The sequence below is a fragment of the Phascolarctos cinereus genome, unplaced genomic scaffold (genome assembly GCF_003287225.1).
Source record: "Phascolarctos cinereus isolate Bilbo 61053 unplaced genomic scaffold, phaCin_HiC Scaffold_5;HRSCAF=322, whole genome shotgun sequence".
NCBI classification, from domain to species: domain Eukaryota; kingdom Metazoa; phylum Chordata; class Mammalia; order Diprotodontia; family Phascolarctidae; genus Phascolarctos; species Phascolarctos cinereus.
In genome coordinates, this window is record NW_027555958.1 from 237,037,513 (window position 1) to 237,060,097 (window position 22,585).

Consider the following 22,585-nt stretch of genomic DNA (forward strand, 5'->3'; position numbering starts at 1 on the left):
TTAAATTCATAAAATGCTTTACAGTTAGCAAAGTGTTTTTACATACATTGTCTCATTTACCTATAAGGTAGGTCCTATTATTCTATCCATTTTACAGAAGAAGAAACTGAAGTTGAAGGATTAACTGACTTCTCCAGTTACACAGTTTCTAAAAGAAGTCGAGGTAGGATTCAAACAGGTGTTCCTGACTCCAAGTCTAGCATTCTATCCTCTACTTCAATAATGTTCTATATTTCTCTGACTAAACTCTTGCTGTACTTCATCATTACCTGGTTCCAAATAAAATCTAACTAATTACACAGAACAATTTATCATTTATTGACCAAACTATAAGCATTGACAAATTTAAGTAATTTGCAATATAGAATATATTATATAGAAATACAGAAAATTAGAAGGTGGTTCTAAAAACAAACTTTCAGGGTTAAGCAAACTATGGCATATTAATTGATGGAATACTATACAGTTAATGAAAATTACAACCTTGTCAATACATGAAAATGTGTGTATGAAGTAAAAAAAGGCAGAGCAAATTGATTAGAACTCTTCGAAGAAATATATAAACATTTTTATGTAAATTTAATTTTCAGTATGTTCTTTGCTTAAAATGACTTAATTTCATAATTACATAAAAAGGGAGCTAAGGAAAATGAACTTCCAAATAGTTCTTTTAAAAAGAGCTTCTAAATTATTAGTATCACATGAGACATTGTAACATTTGAAAACTATGGTTTCAATAATCAATGGTTCAATTTATGTTTTCTCATAAAAGTAAAACTACTAGTAATTTTAGTTCTTACCTTTCTGAACTACTTTGGGCTAGGTTTTATTCACTTAGAAGTAGGTCACCAAAGAGAACTGTTTTTTCCCTTGAGAATTATGTTTATCAATTAGTAAAGTGGTTTTAACAATCTTCTTTATCAAGGAGATTTGTTTGCTTTTGTGCTTAAGTGGAAGAATTCTGTACAAGGTTATCAACTTATGCATATCCCAGGCAAAGGCTATTTACCTCAGAAGGAAGTGGGCCCTATGTAGGGTTAAAGGCTGCCTAGAAACTAGTAGCATGTTATTACAGTAACACCATTACAACCCTACCAGGTTCTTAAGCACACCCATTCCAACCGTCCCTGACAGGATATACTTAGAGGGAGAAAAAAAGTATATATTAATAATTATCTCTGTTATCAGAGATCAATCAATTAATCAACAAACATTTATGAAATGTCTACTCTGTGTCATGTCTATGCTAGACCCTGGAATACACATACAAAGCATGAAATAATCTCTACTATCAGTGAGTTTACATTCTGAAGGATATGCTGGAGTACAAATTTTATGTTGGCAGCATGGTTTTCTAGAATGTCCAAGAAGAAACACAGTCATTAGGGAATCCAGGAGGCAAAAGTAAAATGGGCAAATATAAATTCCTATCTTATGCACCTGAGATGATATGCTGTAAGGGCTCACCTTAATAAAAAAGGAAGAATTGAACTGCTTTTTTTAAAGAAACATCATGTAATCTGGATAACCATATTTATAAGCTACTAGAGCTGGAAGAGACAGTAGATATCAAATAATAACAACAATAACAATAGTCTACACTTATAAAGCACTGGCAGTAGGTGCTATTATTATTTCCACTTTACAGATGAAGAAACAGGTTCAAAGAGGTTCAATGGCTTGCCCAGGGTCATATGGCTAGTGTTGAGGCAGGACACACATTTAGGTCTTCCTAACTCCAAGCCCAATGCTTTATAGATTGAGCCCCCTACCTGCCTAGGTCCAATTGCCTCAGTTTAACAGATGAGGAAACTAGTTACACAGAGGCGAAATGAAGTGAGAGAACCAGGCTTGAACTCCAGCCTTCTGTACTGATTTTATGTTTACTTATCTGCGTAAATGTTGACTCCCAACTCTCCTTGCCCACTCCTTCAAGTATAATGTAAGGTCCTTGAGGACAGGGACTGTTTTACATTAAAAAAAAATTTTTCCAGTGCCTAGCACAATATCTTGTACGTAGTAAATGCATAATAAATGTTTATTCAGTGGAATTCAGTGGGGGATAACTGCCAAAGCAGGCAGTCCACAAAGAGAAAATAGAGTTAAGGGAAAAGATCACAGGGGGATTGGGGGAGAGGAGAGCAAAAAAACCACAAAGACAGTATGATGTTTAATCATATTCACTGATATGCATCTTTTTCATTACTTACTAAAATCAAAATATAGAATTTGAATTAAAATACAGAAAATATAGGTTTGTTGTTATTGTTATATGAGACAAGACAAAGTTTCTGAGACAGGAGCCTGACCCACAGGTTGAGTATCTTTGATGTACCTCCTCACATGGAGGAGGCTGAGGAGCACACTTCTAGGAGAATCCTGATGAGGAGTAATGGAAATGCCTTGGAGAGACTCTAGAGGGCATGCAGACATTCTAGAATTGTTTTCTGGTCTGCTAATCACATGAAGCTTTTTCAATTGGCCACGTAGCCAGCTTTCAAAAGACATTGGCTCTTATCGATTAGATTGCTGATTATTCTTTTTGGCTGGTCTGAATTGGTAGATATCTCTGCTCTCAATCTGACTCAACTGATGTCATCAAAGATTTCTGAAAACAGGAGAGATCTTTGGCCTTCTCCTCTGAGGCCAACATGTGGCCTAATTAAAATAGGCCTTGGTCCTGTGCCTTGACTTTTGTTCATTTTATGAAGAAAATCAACCTGGAGACTCTCACTTGTGAGTTATGAAAGGTCAGAAGAGTGAGCCTCCAGGATCCTGGGAGGTGCCCCGGGCCCAAAATTCCAGGAATGTGAGTTCATGTCATATTTTGTAGCTATGAGGAATAAGTAATAATCTTCCTGAGTGAACTTAAGGACTTAGCCCAGCAGTAGCTGAGAAGAAGACTGACCAGGAAGTAATGCCAAATTTGGATGCCAACTCAGTGGAACCAAAATTATGTAGAAATTATACTAAGAGTGAGCCTAAGATGGAATAAGGGAGAGCATGGCACTAAAGCATTTGGGGAAAATGTATGTACTTCTATCTTGTTAGATTTTTTAACTTTGTAAAAGCTAATTAATGATAATTGGTTAAATGGGACTGGGATGCTAGTCATTCACCAGTGGCTGACAGTGGGGCAGAACACATCTGTGGACCTGAGCCAATATTATCAGAGAAGAGACACCCCCTAGAACCCTGAGGAAAAGATACAGCTGGGCTAACACTGGGAGGGTGTGGCCACAGTATACTCTCTATACTTAAGATTTACTAAAGAATTTTACTCACTACAGAAAATCAGGGAATAAATTTTCCCCAAGCAAAGAGAATAGAGAAGACTCCAGACCTCCACTGCAATTCTGTCCCTAGAACTCCACCGATGATCCTATTCAAATTACCAATATCAAAAATGAAAAAAAGTTAATTCAAAACTAATTAAGAGGAATTAAAAGAAATTAATAGGAGCTATTTTATCCAACTATACATGTGAATAAAATTGACAATCCAAATGAAATGGATAAATATTTACAAAAATATAAATTTCCCACATTAACAGAACATGAAAAAGAATACTTAAATTACTCCATCTTAGAAAAAGAAATTGGGGCAGCCAGGTGGCACAGTGGATAGAGCACCAGCCCTGGAGTCAGGAGGACCTGAGTTCAAATCTGACTTCAGACACTTGACATTTACTAGCTGTGTGACCCTGGGCAAGATACTTCACCCCATTGCCTAGCCAAACAAACAAACAAACAAGAAAAAGAAATTGAATAAGCCACAAATAAGTTCCCTAAGAAAACATTCCCAGGACCAGATGGATTTAAAAGAATTCCACCAAACATTTAGATAACAATTGATTCTAATAATACATAAACTGAAAAAAAAATAGGCAAAAGAGTCCTACCAAAATCTTTCTATGACTGAAATATGGTCTTGATACCTAAACCAGAGAAAGTCAAAACAGAGAAAGAAAATTCTAGTCCAATTTCCCTAAAGAATACTGATACAAAAAATTTAAATAAAATACTAAAAAGGACATTCCAACAATATATCACAAAAATCATACACTATCACCAGGCTGGATTTACACCAAAAATGAATGGCTGGTTCAATGTTAGGAAAACTATAAGAATAATCATATCATATTAATAACAAAAACAAAAAAATGATTATTTCAATAAATGCCAAAAAAGCTTTTGATAAAAATATATCCATTCTTATTAAAAACATTAGAAATTCCAGGAATAAATGAAGCTTTCATTAAAATGATAAGTAGTATTTATCTAAAACCAAGAACAAGCATTATCTATAATGGGGATAACTAGAAGCCTTTCTATATTCTCTATATTCCATATTCTAAACTCTCCTTTGGTTTCCAGAATTTCTAATTTGGTATCTAATTGGGAATTTTTAATTTGTTCTTCTTCTAGCTTTTTTTTAGTTGCATGCCCAATTCATTAATCTCTTCTTTCTCTATATTTTATTCTCTATATTTATACAGATATCTACGTCCCCTAACAGCCACTTTTGCTACATCCCATAAGCTTTGGTACATTGTTTCATTATTGTCATTCTCTTGGATGAAGTTACCAATTGTTCCTATGATTTGTTTTTTGATCCACTCATACTTTAGGATTAGATTATTTCGTTTCCAATTAATTTTTAGTCTGTCTTTCCATGGCCCTTTATTACATATAATTTTTATTGCATAATGATTTTAAAAGGATGCATTTAATATTTCTGCCTTTCTGCACTGGATTGTGAGGATTTTAGGCCCTGGCACATGGTCAATTTTTGTGTAGGTGCCACGTACTGCTGAGAAAAAGGTATATTCCCTTCTATCTCCCATTCAATTTTCTCCAGACGTCAATCATATCTGCTAGAAGCCTTTCTAATAAAATCAAACGTGAAGGAAGCATAGCTATTGTCACCATTACCATTCAATACTGTGCTAGCTATAGCAATGACAAGAAAAAAAAGTGAAGGAATAAGCATAGGCAACAAGGAAACAAAACTATGACTTTTCCATGTTATGATGGTCTACTTAGAGAACCCCAGAGTCAACTAAAAAATTGATCGAAACAATTAACACTACTTTAGCAAAGTTGCAAGAAATAAAATAAACCCACACAAATCATCACAATTTCTGTAAATTACCAATAAAACTCAGCAGGAAGAAATAGAAAGAGTAATTCCATTTAAAATAACTACAGACATATAAAATACTTGTTAGCCTACCTGCCAATACACACAAAAGAACTATATGAACACAATTACAAAACACTCTTTACACAAAGACATCTCTAATCATTTATTAGAGAAATATTAACTGCTCATGGGTAGGCGGAGCCAATATAATAAAAGATACAATGCTACCTAAATTAATTTACTTATTCAGTGCCATTCCAATCAAACTACCAAAGAATTACTTTATAGAGCTAGAAAAAAAATAACAAAATTCATCAGGAGGAACAAAGATCAAAAATATGAAGGAAACCAATGAAAAAAAAATTTGAAAGAGTAGTATCAGTATTTAATAGTACCAGACCTCAAACTATACTAAAAAGCTATAGTCACCAAAACAAAGTATTTCAGAACATTAGTGGAAGCAACAAAAATTTAACTGAGAGGAACGTATAGTGGAGGAATTAAATGGCAGCGTTTCCCAAGGAACTTGGCCCTTTCTTCTAGTGGGACATATGTTATGGCTCCTTGTTAAAGTACATTCAGCTCTAAAAGCTTGTGGTTCAAAGGTGGAGAGGGCTTTTAAGATTATTGGTGATCGAGCAAAGAGAGCCAAACTTTGTGGGCAGGAAACAAATGTTTTCTAATATCTTTTGAGGAGGCCTCTTTCGGGACACAGCAAATACAAGCTCTTACTTAGACTTAAGCAAGGTGAAGAGATGGTTTTTCCTCTTCTTCCAACCTAATAGCTATAGAGGCTATTAAGCACATGGTAATCATTAATATGTACTTATCTAGGTGAGTCTGAGACTAAATCTCATTTTTCTATCTAATTCTTCTGTTTCTGATTCTTTCTCTGAGCATAAATATGCTGAGAAGTTGACTTTTCCAGCCTGGTGGCTTCTTCTGGAGTTCAAGAGTTTCTAGATCTCTCAATCAGGCTAGCTGCCCTGAAGGAAAGGCACCCTCTACTATGATTCTTTTTGGAAGCAAAGATGACTAAGAGCAGGAAAGAGGATCCTGGCCCTGAAGGAACTAAAGAATCATACCTGGTTGGCCAGAAAATCTGTATAAAATGAACTGCTCAGAAAGCCTGCCACTGAAATGAAAGTGACATATCTATTCAGCAGTCCTCACATAGTTGTCTCTTTTTTGTGGGGAGAGCATAATGTGTCATGGCTTACTGTATTTGTTTTATGTGTATGGCATTTTGTATTAGCATGAGCTTTTTTTTGTATTTTATGCATTTTTGTATATGTGTGTGGTAGAAGATATAAATACTCTCCCATACCTGACCTATTTTATACATGGAGTGCCTTTCTAGAAGGGAATCTAGAAGATGATATTCTAGATATGAGCCATACTTCAGGTTTACTTAAGGTTTTCCTAAAACTTCAGCATTAGGGGCATAATTAGAGAATACAAGAAAAATACAAGAATGCAAGAAAAAGCCTGTAATCCCCACTTGGGATCAGGCTCTCATACAAATTAATCTGGGTACGCATGAACCATGTGAGGAGGGGTCTTCCTAGGCAGTAAGTAACTTTAGCTGTTTTAAGTAAGGAGGATTTTGTTATTCTTTTTTAGATAACAGTTTCCAGGATGCTAGATGTAATTCCCCACCATCATGATTGAAAACAACTTTTACTGCTACTATGCAGTGAGATACAGGGATGACTTAATGTGACATTTACTACACTTGTGCTATGCTAGGTCAAGATGATATTGCTAAAGTTAACCTGTGAGCTTAAGGTTGGCAAATTGCCTTCTCTATAAATCAAGAGGGCACTGGTCAGTGAGTGGGGATTTGGAGCATGCATAAAAGAATGCACGTGTGTTTGCCTCAACCAGGCCCCATTAAGGCTTATGGGGGAGTGCACTAGCTGAAATGCTGTGTGTGCCTTCATCGGCCTTCATCAAGGCTTAGGGGAACCTGTAGGGGTTGTACTCCTATATTCTTGCCTGCCCCTGAGAGAAGGGCAATTAGGGGGTCCTGTAGGTGTTGGTGCTCCCATTATCAGGAACCCATTGAGATAGAATAGTAAGAATAAATTATTATGTAACCCCTCCAAAGCTGTCTTCCTCTCATTCTGGCTGCCCAGATCAAGACTGAACTTGTTAGAGGCTGGAGTCCAAAAAACTCCAGTGGCTCCTGTGTTACATATGGTGTAGTCGAGCAAGATCTGCTCCTGTAGACCAGGCCAACCAACAGCAAGAATACTAGTAGGTTTAGTGGGACTGGGATAGGAGTCCAATTATCCCTGGTGAGTGTGTTATTTTTTGTAGTTATGGTTCATTATGTTACCATACAACTTTTTACCATTCCAAGGTTTACACAGGAGATTTAACAAGGAATTAGATGGTTGGTTTTTCATAATAATAATACACCTGATTCATTATTAAATGATTCTTCTCCCCTCCCCCTTCCCCCAAGTATTATATAAACCTATACAGACTTTTTTGTCTATGGATTTATTCTAACCTAAGTTAAATTAAAGAATCAAGCTGTGTTCTACATAGGCACTAGAATAACACTTATGCTTTAAAAATATCTGTCATTCATAATACATATTACAGTAACTACTAATAACTAACTGATCCTATGTTTTATGTAATAAGGAAATACCTGTATGTAATTCCAGTGCTCCCACAACAATAGTAGGCTTCAACTCTTCGATCTCTTGTTCAAATGTAGCATAATGAAGAATTTCTGCTCTGATTTCTGTCAGAGAAGGATTGCTAGCCAAAAATTCCTGTGTGTAATTTGAACAGTTGTTAAATATTTTAAGTCTTATCAGTTACAAATCTCAATGATTCCTTTTAATAATGATATTTGTATTCAAATCCTTACATATATGTGTTTTCAGGGTAATGAACTCCGAATCCATGGAGGAAGTACCAACATAAGTGAAATAACAGATGTGTCAATACCTCTAAGTATGTGTTATCACATTAAATTATCCAAAAAAGAAGAAAGTATCCTTGACAGAGTTGGTGGAGAAAGTTGTGATAGTTCAGTAGTTTCAGCTTTTATACTGCCTAGTCTCAAGTGAGCAAAACTTCATAACAAACTGTGAACTACCTGTGAATATGCTAATACAAGAGCACCCTCTGACAACTACCAACTCTCTATGCCACATGGAAACCAGCAAGCCCCAAAACAGGCCCCTGCTTTCTCATGTATAAAGATGAAAAGAAAACCACGTCTCTAAAGCCAGTGACCGAAAGGCCCTGATCCGGGATAACACATGGGGCACTCATATAAGTACCCAGTGGCATTGTGAATAGAGGACAGGCTAAAGTCAGGAAGACTGGGTTCAAATCCAGCCTCAGACACTTACTAGCTGTGTAGTTACTTTATCTCTCTTTGTTTCAGTTTCCTCAATTACAGAGTGGGGATAATAACAGCACCTACTTCCCAGGGTTGCTATGAGAATGAAATTAGGTTAAAATTTGTAAAGCACTTAGAATTGTGCATGGCACATAGTAAGCATTTAATAAATGCTTGTTTTCTTTCTCTTCATAGAAAGGGATGGGCAACATTCTTCAGATCCTTTTGTCCCGCTAGACAATCAAACTGAATAGGAGTGTTTACACTCACCGTCAATATACTGAACGGCTTCAATAAACTACACAACTAGATATACAGAAATGATAACCAGCAATAAGGTGCACCCATTTACCGGTTCTTAGAGAACCTGCCGCCAGATGAAAGGGCATTCATTTCACTAGTAGATCCACTATTAGAGCTTAATGCTGACAGAAAATAGCAATAACAGCAGCAATAACAATGACATTTATATAGCACTTTAAAGTTTACAAATGAGAAGCAGCATGGCATAGCAGATAAAGCTCTGGCCTTGGAGACTCCCAAATTTGGATGAAGTTTTACCTCTGATGCATACTGACTTTATAGCCCCAGGTAATTCACTTAGCTTTTCAGTACTTCAGGTGACTCTAAGGTTCAGAGAAAGTGCTGACTTGCATTGGTAGAAACATTTTCTTCACCAAAGAAATTTCACTAAACCAGTGAAATCACAGGTCTAGCCCCTATCTCTCTCTATGTCTTAAGTCTGAAGAATATTTGACCTGCTTTATCGTTGTGGAGTCTCCAGCCAGCTCTGTGAGGTAGGTACTACAGGTATTATTATTCCTATTTTATAAACAAGGAAATAGAGTGTTGGACAGGCTAAATGACTTATCTAGCGTTATAGAGCTAGTAAATGTGCAGGCGGTGAGCTTTAAGTCTCAATCTTCCTGAATCTAATTCTAAAACTCTGGTTATGGCTGAGCAATTTAAGGAGCTGAAATGATGGATCCACTCAGCCTGGAACACCCTCAGTGATACCATGGCAATGCTTAATGCACTGACAGAGGATGTACAATTGGGCTGCACAGCCACAAGCAGGAGGTATCATGGGAAGTTCCAAAAACTTTCCCTAGTTTTGAGAAACACTAATGTGAAATGACTTATGAGGAAAGCTTGCATGATGAAATACTTTTCTGACTATAGGATCATGGGTGTAAAGACGTGTAAGCCAAGCCTCAAACAATACAACATACCCTGACAGCACGAAGGGACCTTGGGTGTCATCTTTCCTTGGCATCATTCCCACCAGTGGGATACAAGCAAAGAGAATGCAAGCTAAGCCCCATGAAAAACATTTGTAAACAAAGCAGTGAAACTATACCTTAACTTTAGCATCTCGGTCCTCTGTCCAAAGAGCTTTATATTTTTGAAACTCCAACAGTGCTTCAGCAGCTGCTTTCCTTAAAGAATTTACTGAAGAAGAAAGCAGCAGGACCAATTTAGCAATATCTTTGTGTTCCGCAACACCAGGATAAAAATTTTTGAGCTTCCTTGAAGGAATGATTTCTTCAAAGGACTCTAGAAAATACATATTTCAAACAGCAAACAAATTATTACATTATAAAATGTTTAACCTTTAGTTTCCCTAATTAAACATGTTAGTCTATTTTAATGGTTATATTTAACATTCACTTTACTTATATTCTTTACTTTATTTACTTTTTACACTTATACTTTACTTATATCCTCCAGCTCCAGGTACTTAACAACCATATATGTGCTATTCTCAACATCAAATATTAACTTTTTAGAGTATGGTGTACAGTCTCTATAGCTTAAAAATGGAGAAATTAAAAGGCCAGAAAATAACTGAAATAAAAACTATTAAAAGACAGAATAAGGAAAAGTTAAAAGAATTGCTATTACCATAAAAAAGACTAAGGAGTAACTCCCAATATTTTCAAATATGTATCTTTCTTACTACCTCCTTTATAAAGCCTTCTCTGGCCATCTCAACCCATGATGATTGCTTCTTGCTCTAAATTCTGATATTTATTATCTATTATATGTGTGTATTTGTGCGTGTAATTTGTTTCTCCATTTAGACTATAAGCTTCTTGACCAAAGTTTCCAAAACACTTTCCTTAGAACAAAACAAGATAGTATTATGATCTGAGCCTAAAACCAAAAATGCTAATGCCTAGAATGAAATTAAGCTGACAACGAACACTGAGGACAAAAAAGGATGTTTTTTAAAAGTTCTGTGGAAGACAAGACACAGATCAAAGGATGGAATGATGACAGTGAGAGGACCATTCAATTTTTATTTTCCTTCTGCTTCCACCATGAAATGGAATGAGTATTCTAGACCCTCCAATACTCACTGGAGTATCAACATTGATTCGAACTAATTCCAGCCTTCCCAAAATTCTAGTAGGATGCTGCAAGCAACAAGTTGGGATTAATTAAGTACATACTTTAACCATCATTGCAGAATGTGCATCATTTTAAAGGGTGTATATATCTCCATCACCCCTTCACTGAAGAAGAGGAAAGGACAGATATGACAGAGACAGACAGGCACTGTGCTATACTCCTGATCATATGACCATATATGACCACTGGGAAGTGGTCTTTCCCCTCCTGGAAGCTTATAGCAGTCCTTGCCTTCACCACTGGCAAGAAAAAGAGTCTAATCTGGCCAATTAGCATTTTCTGTATGCACACTAAGTTCTGACCCAGCAACCAGCCAAGAGGTCTTTTCTTTACCATGTGGCAAGCAGAAGAAAAATATCAACAAATGCCTCTGAAGTGGAAAGCCAGGCACCTCCATTCCACATCATCACAAACTTCCAGAAACAGATTCATCACATGTCCATGCTTCCTGGTGTTGGGCCTTCATTTGACAGATCCTCCTGTCCCTCTTAGAGCTTGACCTCAAGTTGTTAAGAATTTTAATCAATGACTTTGATAAAGAAAAAGGTGATATGAGTATCAAATTTTCAGATGACATGAAGCTGGGAAGGAAAGCTAACATGATGACTGAGTAAGGCAGGGTTCAAAAAGATCTTGACAGACTAGAGCACCAACTCAATAACAGTAATAGCAAACATTTATAGCACTTACTCTATATAGCACTCTCACTATGCGAGAGGTAAGAACCTTAAATTATTACCTTACTTGATCTTCACAACAACTCTGGCATGCAAATGTTATTATCTCCACTGAACAGCTAAGGAAACTGAGGCAAACAGAGGTTAAGTGATTTGACCACATTCACATAACTAGTAAATGTCTGTGGCCATATGTGAACCCAGGTCTTCCTTATTCCAGGCCCAGTGCTCTATCCACTGTGCTGCCCTACATTTATTAAAGATAAAATCAAATAGGGATAAAGATAAAGTCTTATAACTTGGGTTCCAAAATTTCAAAAATTAACTTCATGTGTACAAGGTGGGGAAGGTATACTAAGGTAACAATTGTTCTGAAAAAAACCTTAGGTTTTTTTTTTTTTTTTTTAAGCAGACTATAGACTAAATATGAATTAGCAAGTTGATGCTGCATTGAAAAAAGGTAATGCCATCTTAGGCTATATTAAGAATAGTTAAATAATAGCAAAAGAAAGTACCCATTAATTGAAGAATGACTGAACAAATCATGATAGTACATGCATGTAATATAACACTACTGCACCATATGAAACAATGAAAGAGATAATTTCAGAGAAACCTAAGAAGACTTCTATAAACTGATACAGAATGAAGTGAGCAGAACAAAACAAACAGAATAATATTAAAAAGAAAAACCACCATGAAAGACTCTGAACAAATGCAATGACCAATAATGACTCTAGAAGACTAAGCATGAAGCATATGACTCTAGGTACAGGATGAGACCTATATTTGGTAGTATGGATTCGTTTTGCTTGACTGTGTCTATGTGCTACAAGGATTTTAGTTTTTCTTTATATGGAGGCAGGATAAATAAATTATAACAAAACAAAAGATATCAATAAAATATGATAATTTAAAAAATAAATGAAATATTAATGATCTTTCTAACAACAACAAAAAAGAATCGTTTCCGGGAAGAAGGAAGTGACATACACTCTGCAGTTTGCCCTAGTCAGCCTGGATCCAGAATATTGTGTTCATGACTGGGTAGCACAGTTTAAGAAAGACATGATAAAGTGGAGTGCATCCAGTGGGGCAACCAAGATGCTGAAGAGTCTTGAGTCTGTGCTATATAAGGATCAACTGAAAGAACTAGATTATTTAGTCTGGAAAAAAAAGAAGACTGGTAGAGGAGAGAAATAACCATCTTCAAGTATCTGAAGGTCTGTCACGTTTCAGAGAGAATAGATTTGTTTGGTTTGTCTCTAGAAGGCAGAACCAAGACCATGCAGTGGCAGAAACAAAAAGGCAAATTTTAGCTTGATATCAGGGAAAAAAAAAACCTTCCTAACAATTGGCACTGTTCAAAAGTAGCATGGGGCTATGTCATAAAGCAGTGGGTTCCCCTTGACTTAGAAGCCTTCAAGAAGCAGTTGGATGACAACTTATTAATAGTATTACAGAGAATATTCTTAGTCAGGTGTAGATTGGCCTGGGCTCTGGCTTTTATGGTTTCTTTGAACTCTAAGAGGCTTGTTTCTTTAATTTTCCTCTTTCTACTACATTATGTTGCTTTAGTAAATGTTAAGATGCAATATTATACATAAATTTTTTAAATTTTTGTTCCACCTTCCCAACTGAAATTGTCTATCAATGGTTATAAATTTTTCATCTTTATTATGCTTCTTTCATTCAATTCTTTCCTCAGAAGTTTTAAATCTCTTATATCATGATTATGAAGTGCAGTTCTCCTCTACATATTAGGAAAAGAAGTTATTCCCACACTAGTAACAAACGTTGCTCTCAAAGATGTGTAAAAAAGAGAGAGCCCTAGAAAAATGCCTAGGAGAACTTACCCAATTCTATATTACTTTCAAATAACAAGAGTAGCAAAATGAAAAGTTCCTTCATTTTTGCAGAGGGAAACCATGAATTCAGTCTTATTTGCACTATAGTCTAAACAGATGAGTTCACCAGATGAGATGTATGCTAATTAATAGTAGGTATAGTCCTAAGACTGGTTTTAACTTTTCATCTAAGCTTATGAAACCCAGAGGCCTATAAAATGAAAGTCCTTATCCATACATTCATGTTTACATTTGCAGAACATGCAATATCCATTTTAAATATGCAATTCAACAAAGTAATAAAATGATAGGTCATTTTAAGCCTACATAGCATATTTTAAAGTGTTTTCTTATCTCTCCTATAGTCAATGTGATGGACTATAGCTATGATCTCTTGAAGTCTTTTCCAGTTTGGAGGTTCTATAATTCTATTACATAATTACATGATCATATTTTGTTGTTGTAGTTAAAAATATAAAAGTATAGGGATCTTATATTTTAACATTTTAAATGGAAAATTAACTTTTTTCCATCTTATCCACTTCTCCTGAGCTACCTTGTGCTGATAATGCTGACTTCACATGCCGCACTTGCTGCTGTCCCCAGTGGGCCACTCCTCTACTCACTTCTAGAGTTAACTGGATCATACGATTGATGGCTTGTTGAATGTCATCCAAACTAGGAATCATTACCTACATGAAATAAAAGCACTAATTTGTGACATGCTACATATTTGCCAGAATACTGGAAGAAAAGACACTGTCCTATTCTGACTAATTATAATGTGTTCAAAGGTCTTTATCCTGAAGGCCAATAGTAATACTTGGTCTATTTGAGACAGATGGGTAGGGTAGCTGATAGAGCAATTAAGTCCGGAAGACTTTAGTTCAAATCCTGCTTCTGACGCTATGAGGGCTTGGGCAAGTCACTTAGCCTCCACTTGCTTTCATTACCTCATCTCTAAAATGGTGACAATTTTAGCACTTACCTCCCAGAGGTGTTGTGAAGGTAAAATTCCTCCATTTTAAGGATGAAGAAACTCAAGGCAAACAGAGGTTAAGTGATTTCCTTGTAAATTGAACTGAATAGTGCTATGATAAAGTACAAATCTACCCACCCAAATATTCCTTGCCATATTCACAGATCCTACCACTACACTTTGTGATACCATGAAGAGAATACTCTTTACAGTCTTAAATTATGTGTTTTATAAATGCCAAGATGAAGAATTGAGCTTAGTTATGCCAATTCATTAATTGCTGAATGAATTTCTGCAGTTAAATTACAAGTAATTTCCAGAATTATTTGTTTCCCACTGGCAAATGCATGAAGTAGCTGTTCACTCTTAAGAGACTTATTCAAATTGAGACATGAAATCTGATTAAGAATATTTTCATTTTAAATCATTTAAAATGTTATGTTCCTAAGGAAGAATTTTTTAAACTATAAAATCCTTGATGCTATGTTAGATTTCCTTCTTAAAATTTCTTAAAAGTGAAAAGGAAGTATTCAGAACCCTTTATAGGAATGAGAGAGGGGTAATATTCACATCTCTTCTTCCTTTCCACTCCCTGGACTTACCTTTTTTCTGTTTTGTTTTGGTTTTTTTTTGGTATGTTGTTCATTCATGTAGCGAGAGATTAGTCCACTGGTATCCTTGGAGTGTGTGCAGTGTGGTTTCCTTTGGTAAACTTATAGAAGGAAATGGATAAGAGTGCTCAGGAGGGGTAGGCATGACTGAACTACTGAATCTTTATCAGCAGAAGATATTCCCTCCAATGTGAGTATTCCATATTCATGAAATTCCAGATCAGTTTGGCTATCAGAAAGTATAGGGAGTATACTTTGAGAGTTTCAATGGTTTTTATTTAAGTGGATAGCATGTTTGAAATAGGGAGCAGAAAAGGATCTTGATGGAGGAACAAAAGCTGCTCTCTCACATCCCTTCTCCTGCACCTCCAGTATCTGTGCATACGTAGGGCTTAGCACAATGCATTACATACAGTAGATTCTTAATAAGTGGTTGTTGAATAGAAAAAGCATTCAAATAAAATTTTAAACTATCAAGTGATCTTCATAGGGTTTAAATGAAGGCACCACATACTACTGCATATAACCAAAGAAACAGAGAATTGCTTATATGGGCAACCCATCAGAACAGGGAAATGGTTTTGTTATACTGAATGTTTTTTATAATGGTACTTGTAGAAAGGGGATGTAACTTGCCACAAACATCAGAATTAATGCAAGAGTTATCTGTGTACTTCAATTTGAAGAATGGAAATGTATTAATTAAATAATGGGGAGGTAGATAATATTCGCCTTCAGTGAGTCTAATGCTAGAGTTCTGTAAAGCAGCAAATCAAATGCCAAACTACGTGAAAATTAGTTGTAGCACAAGTAAGAAAACAATAAATATCTTCACCTTCAAATGTTGAGGTATATTTAATATGGCAAAAAAGGTACATGAAACCTATAGAAATCACTATCCTTTAAATCAATGGTTCTTAAAGAATGGTTCAGGGTCTCATGGGCATCTATAAGACCCTTTCAGGTGTTTGATGAAATCAAAATCATTTTCATAATAATACTTAAGATACCTCATTTCTAATACTGTAAATATTGTTAGACACAACCCACATAAACAAAATCCCTTTGGAGAGTTCTCGATAATTTTTAAGAGTGTCAAGGATTCCTGAGATGAAAAATTTTAAAAACTGCTGTTTTAATTTAATGTTAAACCTATCTATTTTGCTTCTTAAATGCTATGTAAACATCATCTTATGATTCTGAATATCAAATACAACTTACCACATTAGGTACAGCAAGATGTACTTCAGTTTGTATAAAAGAAATAACCTCTTCAAATTTTCTTCGACCATAAGTGCTGTAATTAAGATGAAAATTTATATATAGACTCCATCCCAAGTCAACTTACACAGTTTTGGATACTACTAAAATTTCAACTCTAAGAATGATACTTTTAAAAAAATATCAAATTACTTTGATGAAAAAAAAATACAATCATAAAACTAAGAAACAAAAAACTTCATGCCCAAATCTCATCCTTTTAAAAGTGAAGATTTGAACACACTTTGAAATGTGCTTTTATTTTGATTACATGCCCAATAACAGTCAACAGAAGTTCAAAAGAAAGAAGTGCCCATACTGAGCATACTGAGATTTGAATATGAGGTAAAAATCAGTAAAATTGTGAAAACAAGTTCCACTCTTCACATATATGTATATGTGTATATATGTGTGTGTGTGTGTATACACACATATGTATATATATATATATATATGGATATACACACATATATGTATAACATATGCATGTGTTTACATGTATGTATATGTGTGGATATATGTATGTGTGTGCATGTATGTATGTATTCCACTGAATGGTACTGATTTTTTGTTGTTGTTATTGTTGGAGATAGAGCTAAGGATCTAAGGACTAGAATTTTCTGTAAAATGAGATGAGAGGAAATCAAGAACTGTTGAGTCCCATCTTTCTGTTTACTTCCCACCAGTTATCAGTTGGTAATAAGGATGGGTTTGTTTTAAAGAAATCCAAAGCCTCTCCATCTGTGCTTGTTCAAATCCTGCCTATTCGTAATGTCCAACTCCAGTTCTCTTCTAATTATAAAAGCTCATTTCCACACAGCATTTTATAAACCATTAAGTTCCTTCCTTACATTAATCTCGCTATATTCAAATGGACAAAAATAAAATATAAATACGAATTTTTCATTTTGATATCTTCATCAAGCTTAATTGTCACTTAAATTTCTATTGAATGAATTAGTGAACTAACAGTAAGTAAACCATCCTTGGGGTGTTTCATATTAAAATAAGATTTTTAAAAAATGTATAAAATACAAATTCCATCATACCTTACATTATCTAAAATCTCTATTTTACGAATATGCACGTTGATCTGAATATCATGTACCTATTATGGGATTCTATGATTTCCATAATTCTAAATTTTCTGATTATTTTCAAAGCACTAATTTAAACAAAAAAAGTGTGTAACTTGTTTGTACATTTTGTCTAAAATGCTAAAGATTACTTAAGAATTTAAAAATATAAACATAATTGATTGATTTTGGCTCCTACATGTGTGATTCTATGATTTTTACAGTGTTAACTATTACTAAGTTTCTACAATGCTAACTATCACTAAATAAATTACAAATATTTTCACTACAGCAGTAACTATTACTAAATAAATTATAAATATTTTCAACTTACCTTGTAACAAGTATTCTTTTTCTCATAGTATCCAAAGATAATCTTGTAGCCTTCTGAAGACTGTCTAGTAATTGGTGACTAAAAAATGCATATATTTCTTTACATTCCTGAAATAAGCAATACATTATATACTACACCCAGACCACTGAAAATCAATTTTCTCAAAATAAAAATCCTAATACAGTAATAAAAATGACACATAGAGAATGAGATAATGAAAATAAACTAATTAGAGTCATTCATATAAAATGAAATTTAGCTCTTAAACTTTTTCTATTTTTCATTATACCACACTCATTTATCATTGGGATAAATCAATTGCCAACATTATCCATAAAACTTTAGTATGGGACCCTAGAAACTATTTTAATCCAATGTTCCCATTTTCCAGAGGAAGAAAATGAGGCTTCAAAGAGTCAAATGGCATATCTAGCTTCCTACACCTACTGACTGAGCCGAGAGTAGAATGCAAGACCCATAACTTCTGATGGTTCAATGTTCTTTCCAGTGAATCACGATCCTTTCCTCCTGAAATTCTGAATACAGATCTCCAAGTGACTACTGTCAAAGAGCCTGCACTATCACCCTTACCATTTCTACACTTTTCCTCTACACTTTTCAAGGACTCCCAGCAAGTAAAGTACAGCAAGTGGAACTTCCCAATCCTTCCAATCTAGTCCACAAGGGATTCCAGAAGTAGTAGTGGTGGTGGTGATGGTGGTAACATTGAATATCTGTATAGCACTTTAAGGTTTGAAAAGTGCTTTACAAATATCTCATTTGTTCCTCACAATGACCCTGGGAGACAAGTCCTATTATTATCCCTGCTTTAAAGCTGAGGTAGACAGAGATTAAGCAACTCGCTCCCAGTCACACAACAAAGTGTCTGAGGCTGGATCTGAACTCAGGTTTTCTTAATAGCACAACCAGCACTTAATCCACTGTGTCATCCAGCTGTCTCTATTTATCAACATATTCTGCCCTTCTGTTGTATTATATGATAGCTTCCATATGATTTTATTTATTTATTTATTTTAATTTGTAGGCAATTGGGGTTAAGTGACTTGTCCAGGGTCACACAGCTAGTAAGTGTCAACTGTTTGGTCTGAGGCTGGATTTCAACTCAGGTCCTCCTGACTTCAGGGCCGGTGCTCTATCCACTGCGCCACCTGGCTGCCCCTTTTCATATGATTTTAACTGTCAAAGGCAGGATATTTCTTTAAAGAAGTATCAATTATTATTTTATTATAATTTCTAGAGCAAATTTTTGTATGAACATGTTCTTGGTATTATATGTAAAATATAATAAGCAATTTTAATAAATCTAACTTGGTTTCTAAGGTCTGTTCTAGCTCTAAAGAAATTTTCAAAAATGTATCTAATGTGTACTATGAGGCCATTATATGTGATTGTATTATATAGCTCTGTAAACACAAATGTTGTCAATAATTAAAACAAGATGAAAAAATTCTGTAATTAGCACCAATGATTTCTCTGACCTATAACTAACTCTGCCCAGTAGTGATCAGGCTGTCCACAATACAAGCTTCTATTACTGTATTACATAAGGACCAGCTAAAACTAGCTCTTGTTTATCCACATAGATTCATCCTGGTCAAGAGTTAGGGCCTTCATAACTGGGATTATCTTTTAATCAAAAAGTTGTACTGCATGAGACTTGGCAAGAATGAAGCCACCTCCTCCCTGGCAAGCTCATCCTGGGAAAATATTAGTTAGTTCATCCCTGAACTGATCAAATCTAAGTGAAATCTATGCTCAAGGTATTGAAGGTACTAACATGGACCACCACTGAGCCCTTCAGCTCCATTCTAGAATGGGTCAGTTTACAGGTCTTCAAAGGTATAATGAAGCTAGACTATGAATCTCTCTTGGTCTTTCTGAATGAGACTCTCCTCTGTTGTTAATGAGGTCACTCATTAGGGAGTACATTTTGACAGGTAGCAGAGCAAGTATTCAACCTTTGCTTGATTGGTAAATAGGTTTTGGGGCTCTAGCTTCTAATACAGTTGTTCTTGAACTACTGGGTACACTAAAATTCTTAAGGGGACTCAGTGGATTGGGAGAAGTCAAAAATGTGAGCTCCTTCCTGGAAGAGGCTGCAGGGCAAAAATAATAATAGCTCACATTTATAGACACTCCAAGGTGTGAAAAAGGCTTTATATAGAGTATTATCTACTTGATCCTTACAACACTGACTCTTTGAAGTAGGTACTATTATTATTCCCGCCTTATAAAGAAACTGATATTCAGAAAAGCTCAGCAATGTGTCCAGGATTACACAGCTAATGAATGTTTAAAGCAGGATTGGAAATCAGGTTTTCCTGATTCCAAGTCATGCTCTGTCTACTATGCGGAAAGAAAAGGGGGAAAAGTTTTCACAAATATTCCTGTGCAGCGTGGGCACTGATACCACATAATAGGAGAGTAAACAAGATTTTGAATCATAGTTTTTGTGAGGAAGTTCATTCCTAATAGTGGGGCTGGGTGTGGGAGGGGTGTGTTACCCCTGGTTACCCTTGGTTGAGGGGGAAACTGGATGAGCAGTACTGAGGAAGGAGAATACTGACAAAGTTCAAGGCATAGTTGTGTATCAGGAGACGGACTTCTAATAATGTAGGAAGAAAACAAAAGTGAGAAATTTTAAGAAGGAATTTGTCACAGGCATTAACAAATTAACTCAACAAAGGTCCAGCATTGAAGGATGGCTGAAATAGGTCCTGTGAAGTTAGCAGCAGTAGAGGTATGCTTTCAATATTGACAGAATATTTGACTAGATCGCTTTTAAATCATGTTCTGCCTACACACAACTAAGCCATAAAATATCACTTGCAAAAAGCCTGCCTATTCCCTTCTCAAGCTACCAAAAGATGCCCTCAGTCTAGTTTGATATGTATGACTTGGATGAAGATCCAACAAGAGGGATTGAGAAGGAAGAGTCAAATTGGTAGAATTTGGATAAAGAATAAGGATAAAGCAGTGTCACGGAAACCTGGAGAAAAGGGACTATCGAGGTTTAGGGTGATTGACAGTGCAGAGAGATCAGAAGGATGGGGACTGAAAAAAAGGCCTTAACATTTGGCAATTAAGAGATCATCAGTAACTTTTGAGAGAGTGGTTTCAGTTAAGTGAGGCTGGAAGCCAGACTACAAAGAGTTAAAAAGTTAAAAAGAAAGTGAGAGAAAGGAAGTGGAGGTACCTAGTATAGATAGCTTTCTCAAGGAGTTCAGCCAGAAAGGTTACAACGATACAGGATGATGAGAGTAATGTATGGATGGAGTGACAGATAGGTTTTTGAAAATGGGAAGCACAGATATGTTTGTAGATAAGGGAAAGCAGATAGTAGGTAGGGTGAGATTGAAAATTAGTGAAGAGTTAATAAAAGAGGCAATTTGCTGGAGGAGATGAGATGGGAAGGGATCACTTGTGTATGTAGAGGTGTTTATCTTGCCAAGGAGAAAAGCCTTTTCATGTGAAACAGGTGAAGGAGGAGATAGTGGCAGATGACATTTGAATGATATGAAACGAGGAACAGAAAACATCAGCAGTTATTTATTTATATTCATAAATATACATTATAAACATCAGTAGTTATTTATATTAATTTCTCTTCTTTTGGTAATAATGTTTGAATTTTTTCCTAAAACTTTGGTGTCCTCCTTTCTTTCAAATACATTGAGAACCAATACAACACCTCAATATCCTCAAAACTGAGTTGCCTCCAGCACTGACCTCCTTCTGGTCCAGGTGCCCTTCTCAATGACCACCACCTACTCTCAGACTTCAGCGGAGACAGCTCTAAGCCCAATAACCTATGAACAGTAACTACACTCAAACCACACTGTCCCTGCTTCCAGTCTAGGCCCCATAGCTACATGGGAACAATCCTGTTAGGAAGGGGCCCACCATCCCCATGAACAATAACTGTCAAACAACTGCCACCAGCAGAGTAGACAAGGTACTCTGAGACACTGGAGGTGGTTATATGCTATGTAAGTCATATCAATAATACCAACTTGACCACTATATCCCTTCAAATCCAGCACCCTAAGCCCAAGAACTCTAGAAATAGCACTACACATTGCATCCTCTATCCTGCTCTGCCCCCACCCTTTCCACACACACTCTGGTTACAGCCAGAAATAAATCCTTGTGAAGATAGAACCTGGCAACCACATCTTCAAGTGGTGTGGCCCCTGATTTGTTAGCAGCCACAGACACTAACAATCTGTAAAAGAAAGCTCTTGTTGTCAAAGTCCTTGGCATTATCAAGTGGCTCAATATCAAAAATGGATACGGTTTCATTAATAGAAATGACATTATTGTAAATCTGTGCAAACTTTGTTTTTTCCTGGGAAAAAAGAAGCCTCATTCACCCTGTTCTAAACATTTCTGTTCGAGTATAGATCCTCTAGTAGGGAGAGGAAGGCACTAGTTGACATTTAAGGTTATTTCTAGTTCAATAATTTTATAATCCCATGAAACTGTGAATTTATTTATGTAGCAATGAATACCTTTTTAAATTCATCTTCCTTTTCATTATCATCAGCTTCATTAGATTCATCATCAGCACCTTCTTTATTGTCTGCTGAAGTTCCAAAAGCAACATGTTTGCGTTGTTCTGTAAGTAAAAATATTTAATAAAAATTATACAGCCCATCACTGTATATTATAAAACCAGAAGTTCCTATTTTAAAATGTACACTTATATAAGTTTTTCTACATGAGATATCCATATTCTTATTCATATTGTTAGCCACAATCTTGGGTGATGGAGAAGCTCAGTCCCCATTCCTCACCATATAACTCAGAATCTATCATAAGTTTCATGCTCTCTCCGTTGTCATCCCAACCCT

The 22,585-nt window shown here is 35.6% G+C and overlaps 1 protein-coding gene across 1 annotated transcript in view; it reads right to left on the reverse strand.

The window, feature by feature from the left end:
• Nucleotides 1–22,585, reverse strand: part of DNAH8 (dynein axonemal heavy chain 8) — a 419,266-nt gene that overhangs the window by 269,380 nt on the left and 127,301 nt on the right. The window contains 6 exon segments of the mRNA XM_078155390.1: nt 7,808–7,934; nt 9,873–10,069; nt 13,975–14,143; nt 16,263–16,338; nt 17,712–17,818; nt 22,244–22,350. Of these exon segments, the coding sequence (XP_078011516.1) occupies nt 7,808–7,934; nt 9,873–10,069; nt 13,975–14,143; nt 16,263–16,338; nt 17,712–17,818; nt 22,244–22,350 (783 nt within the window).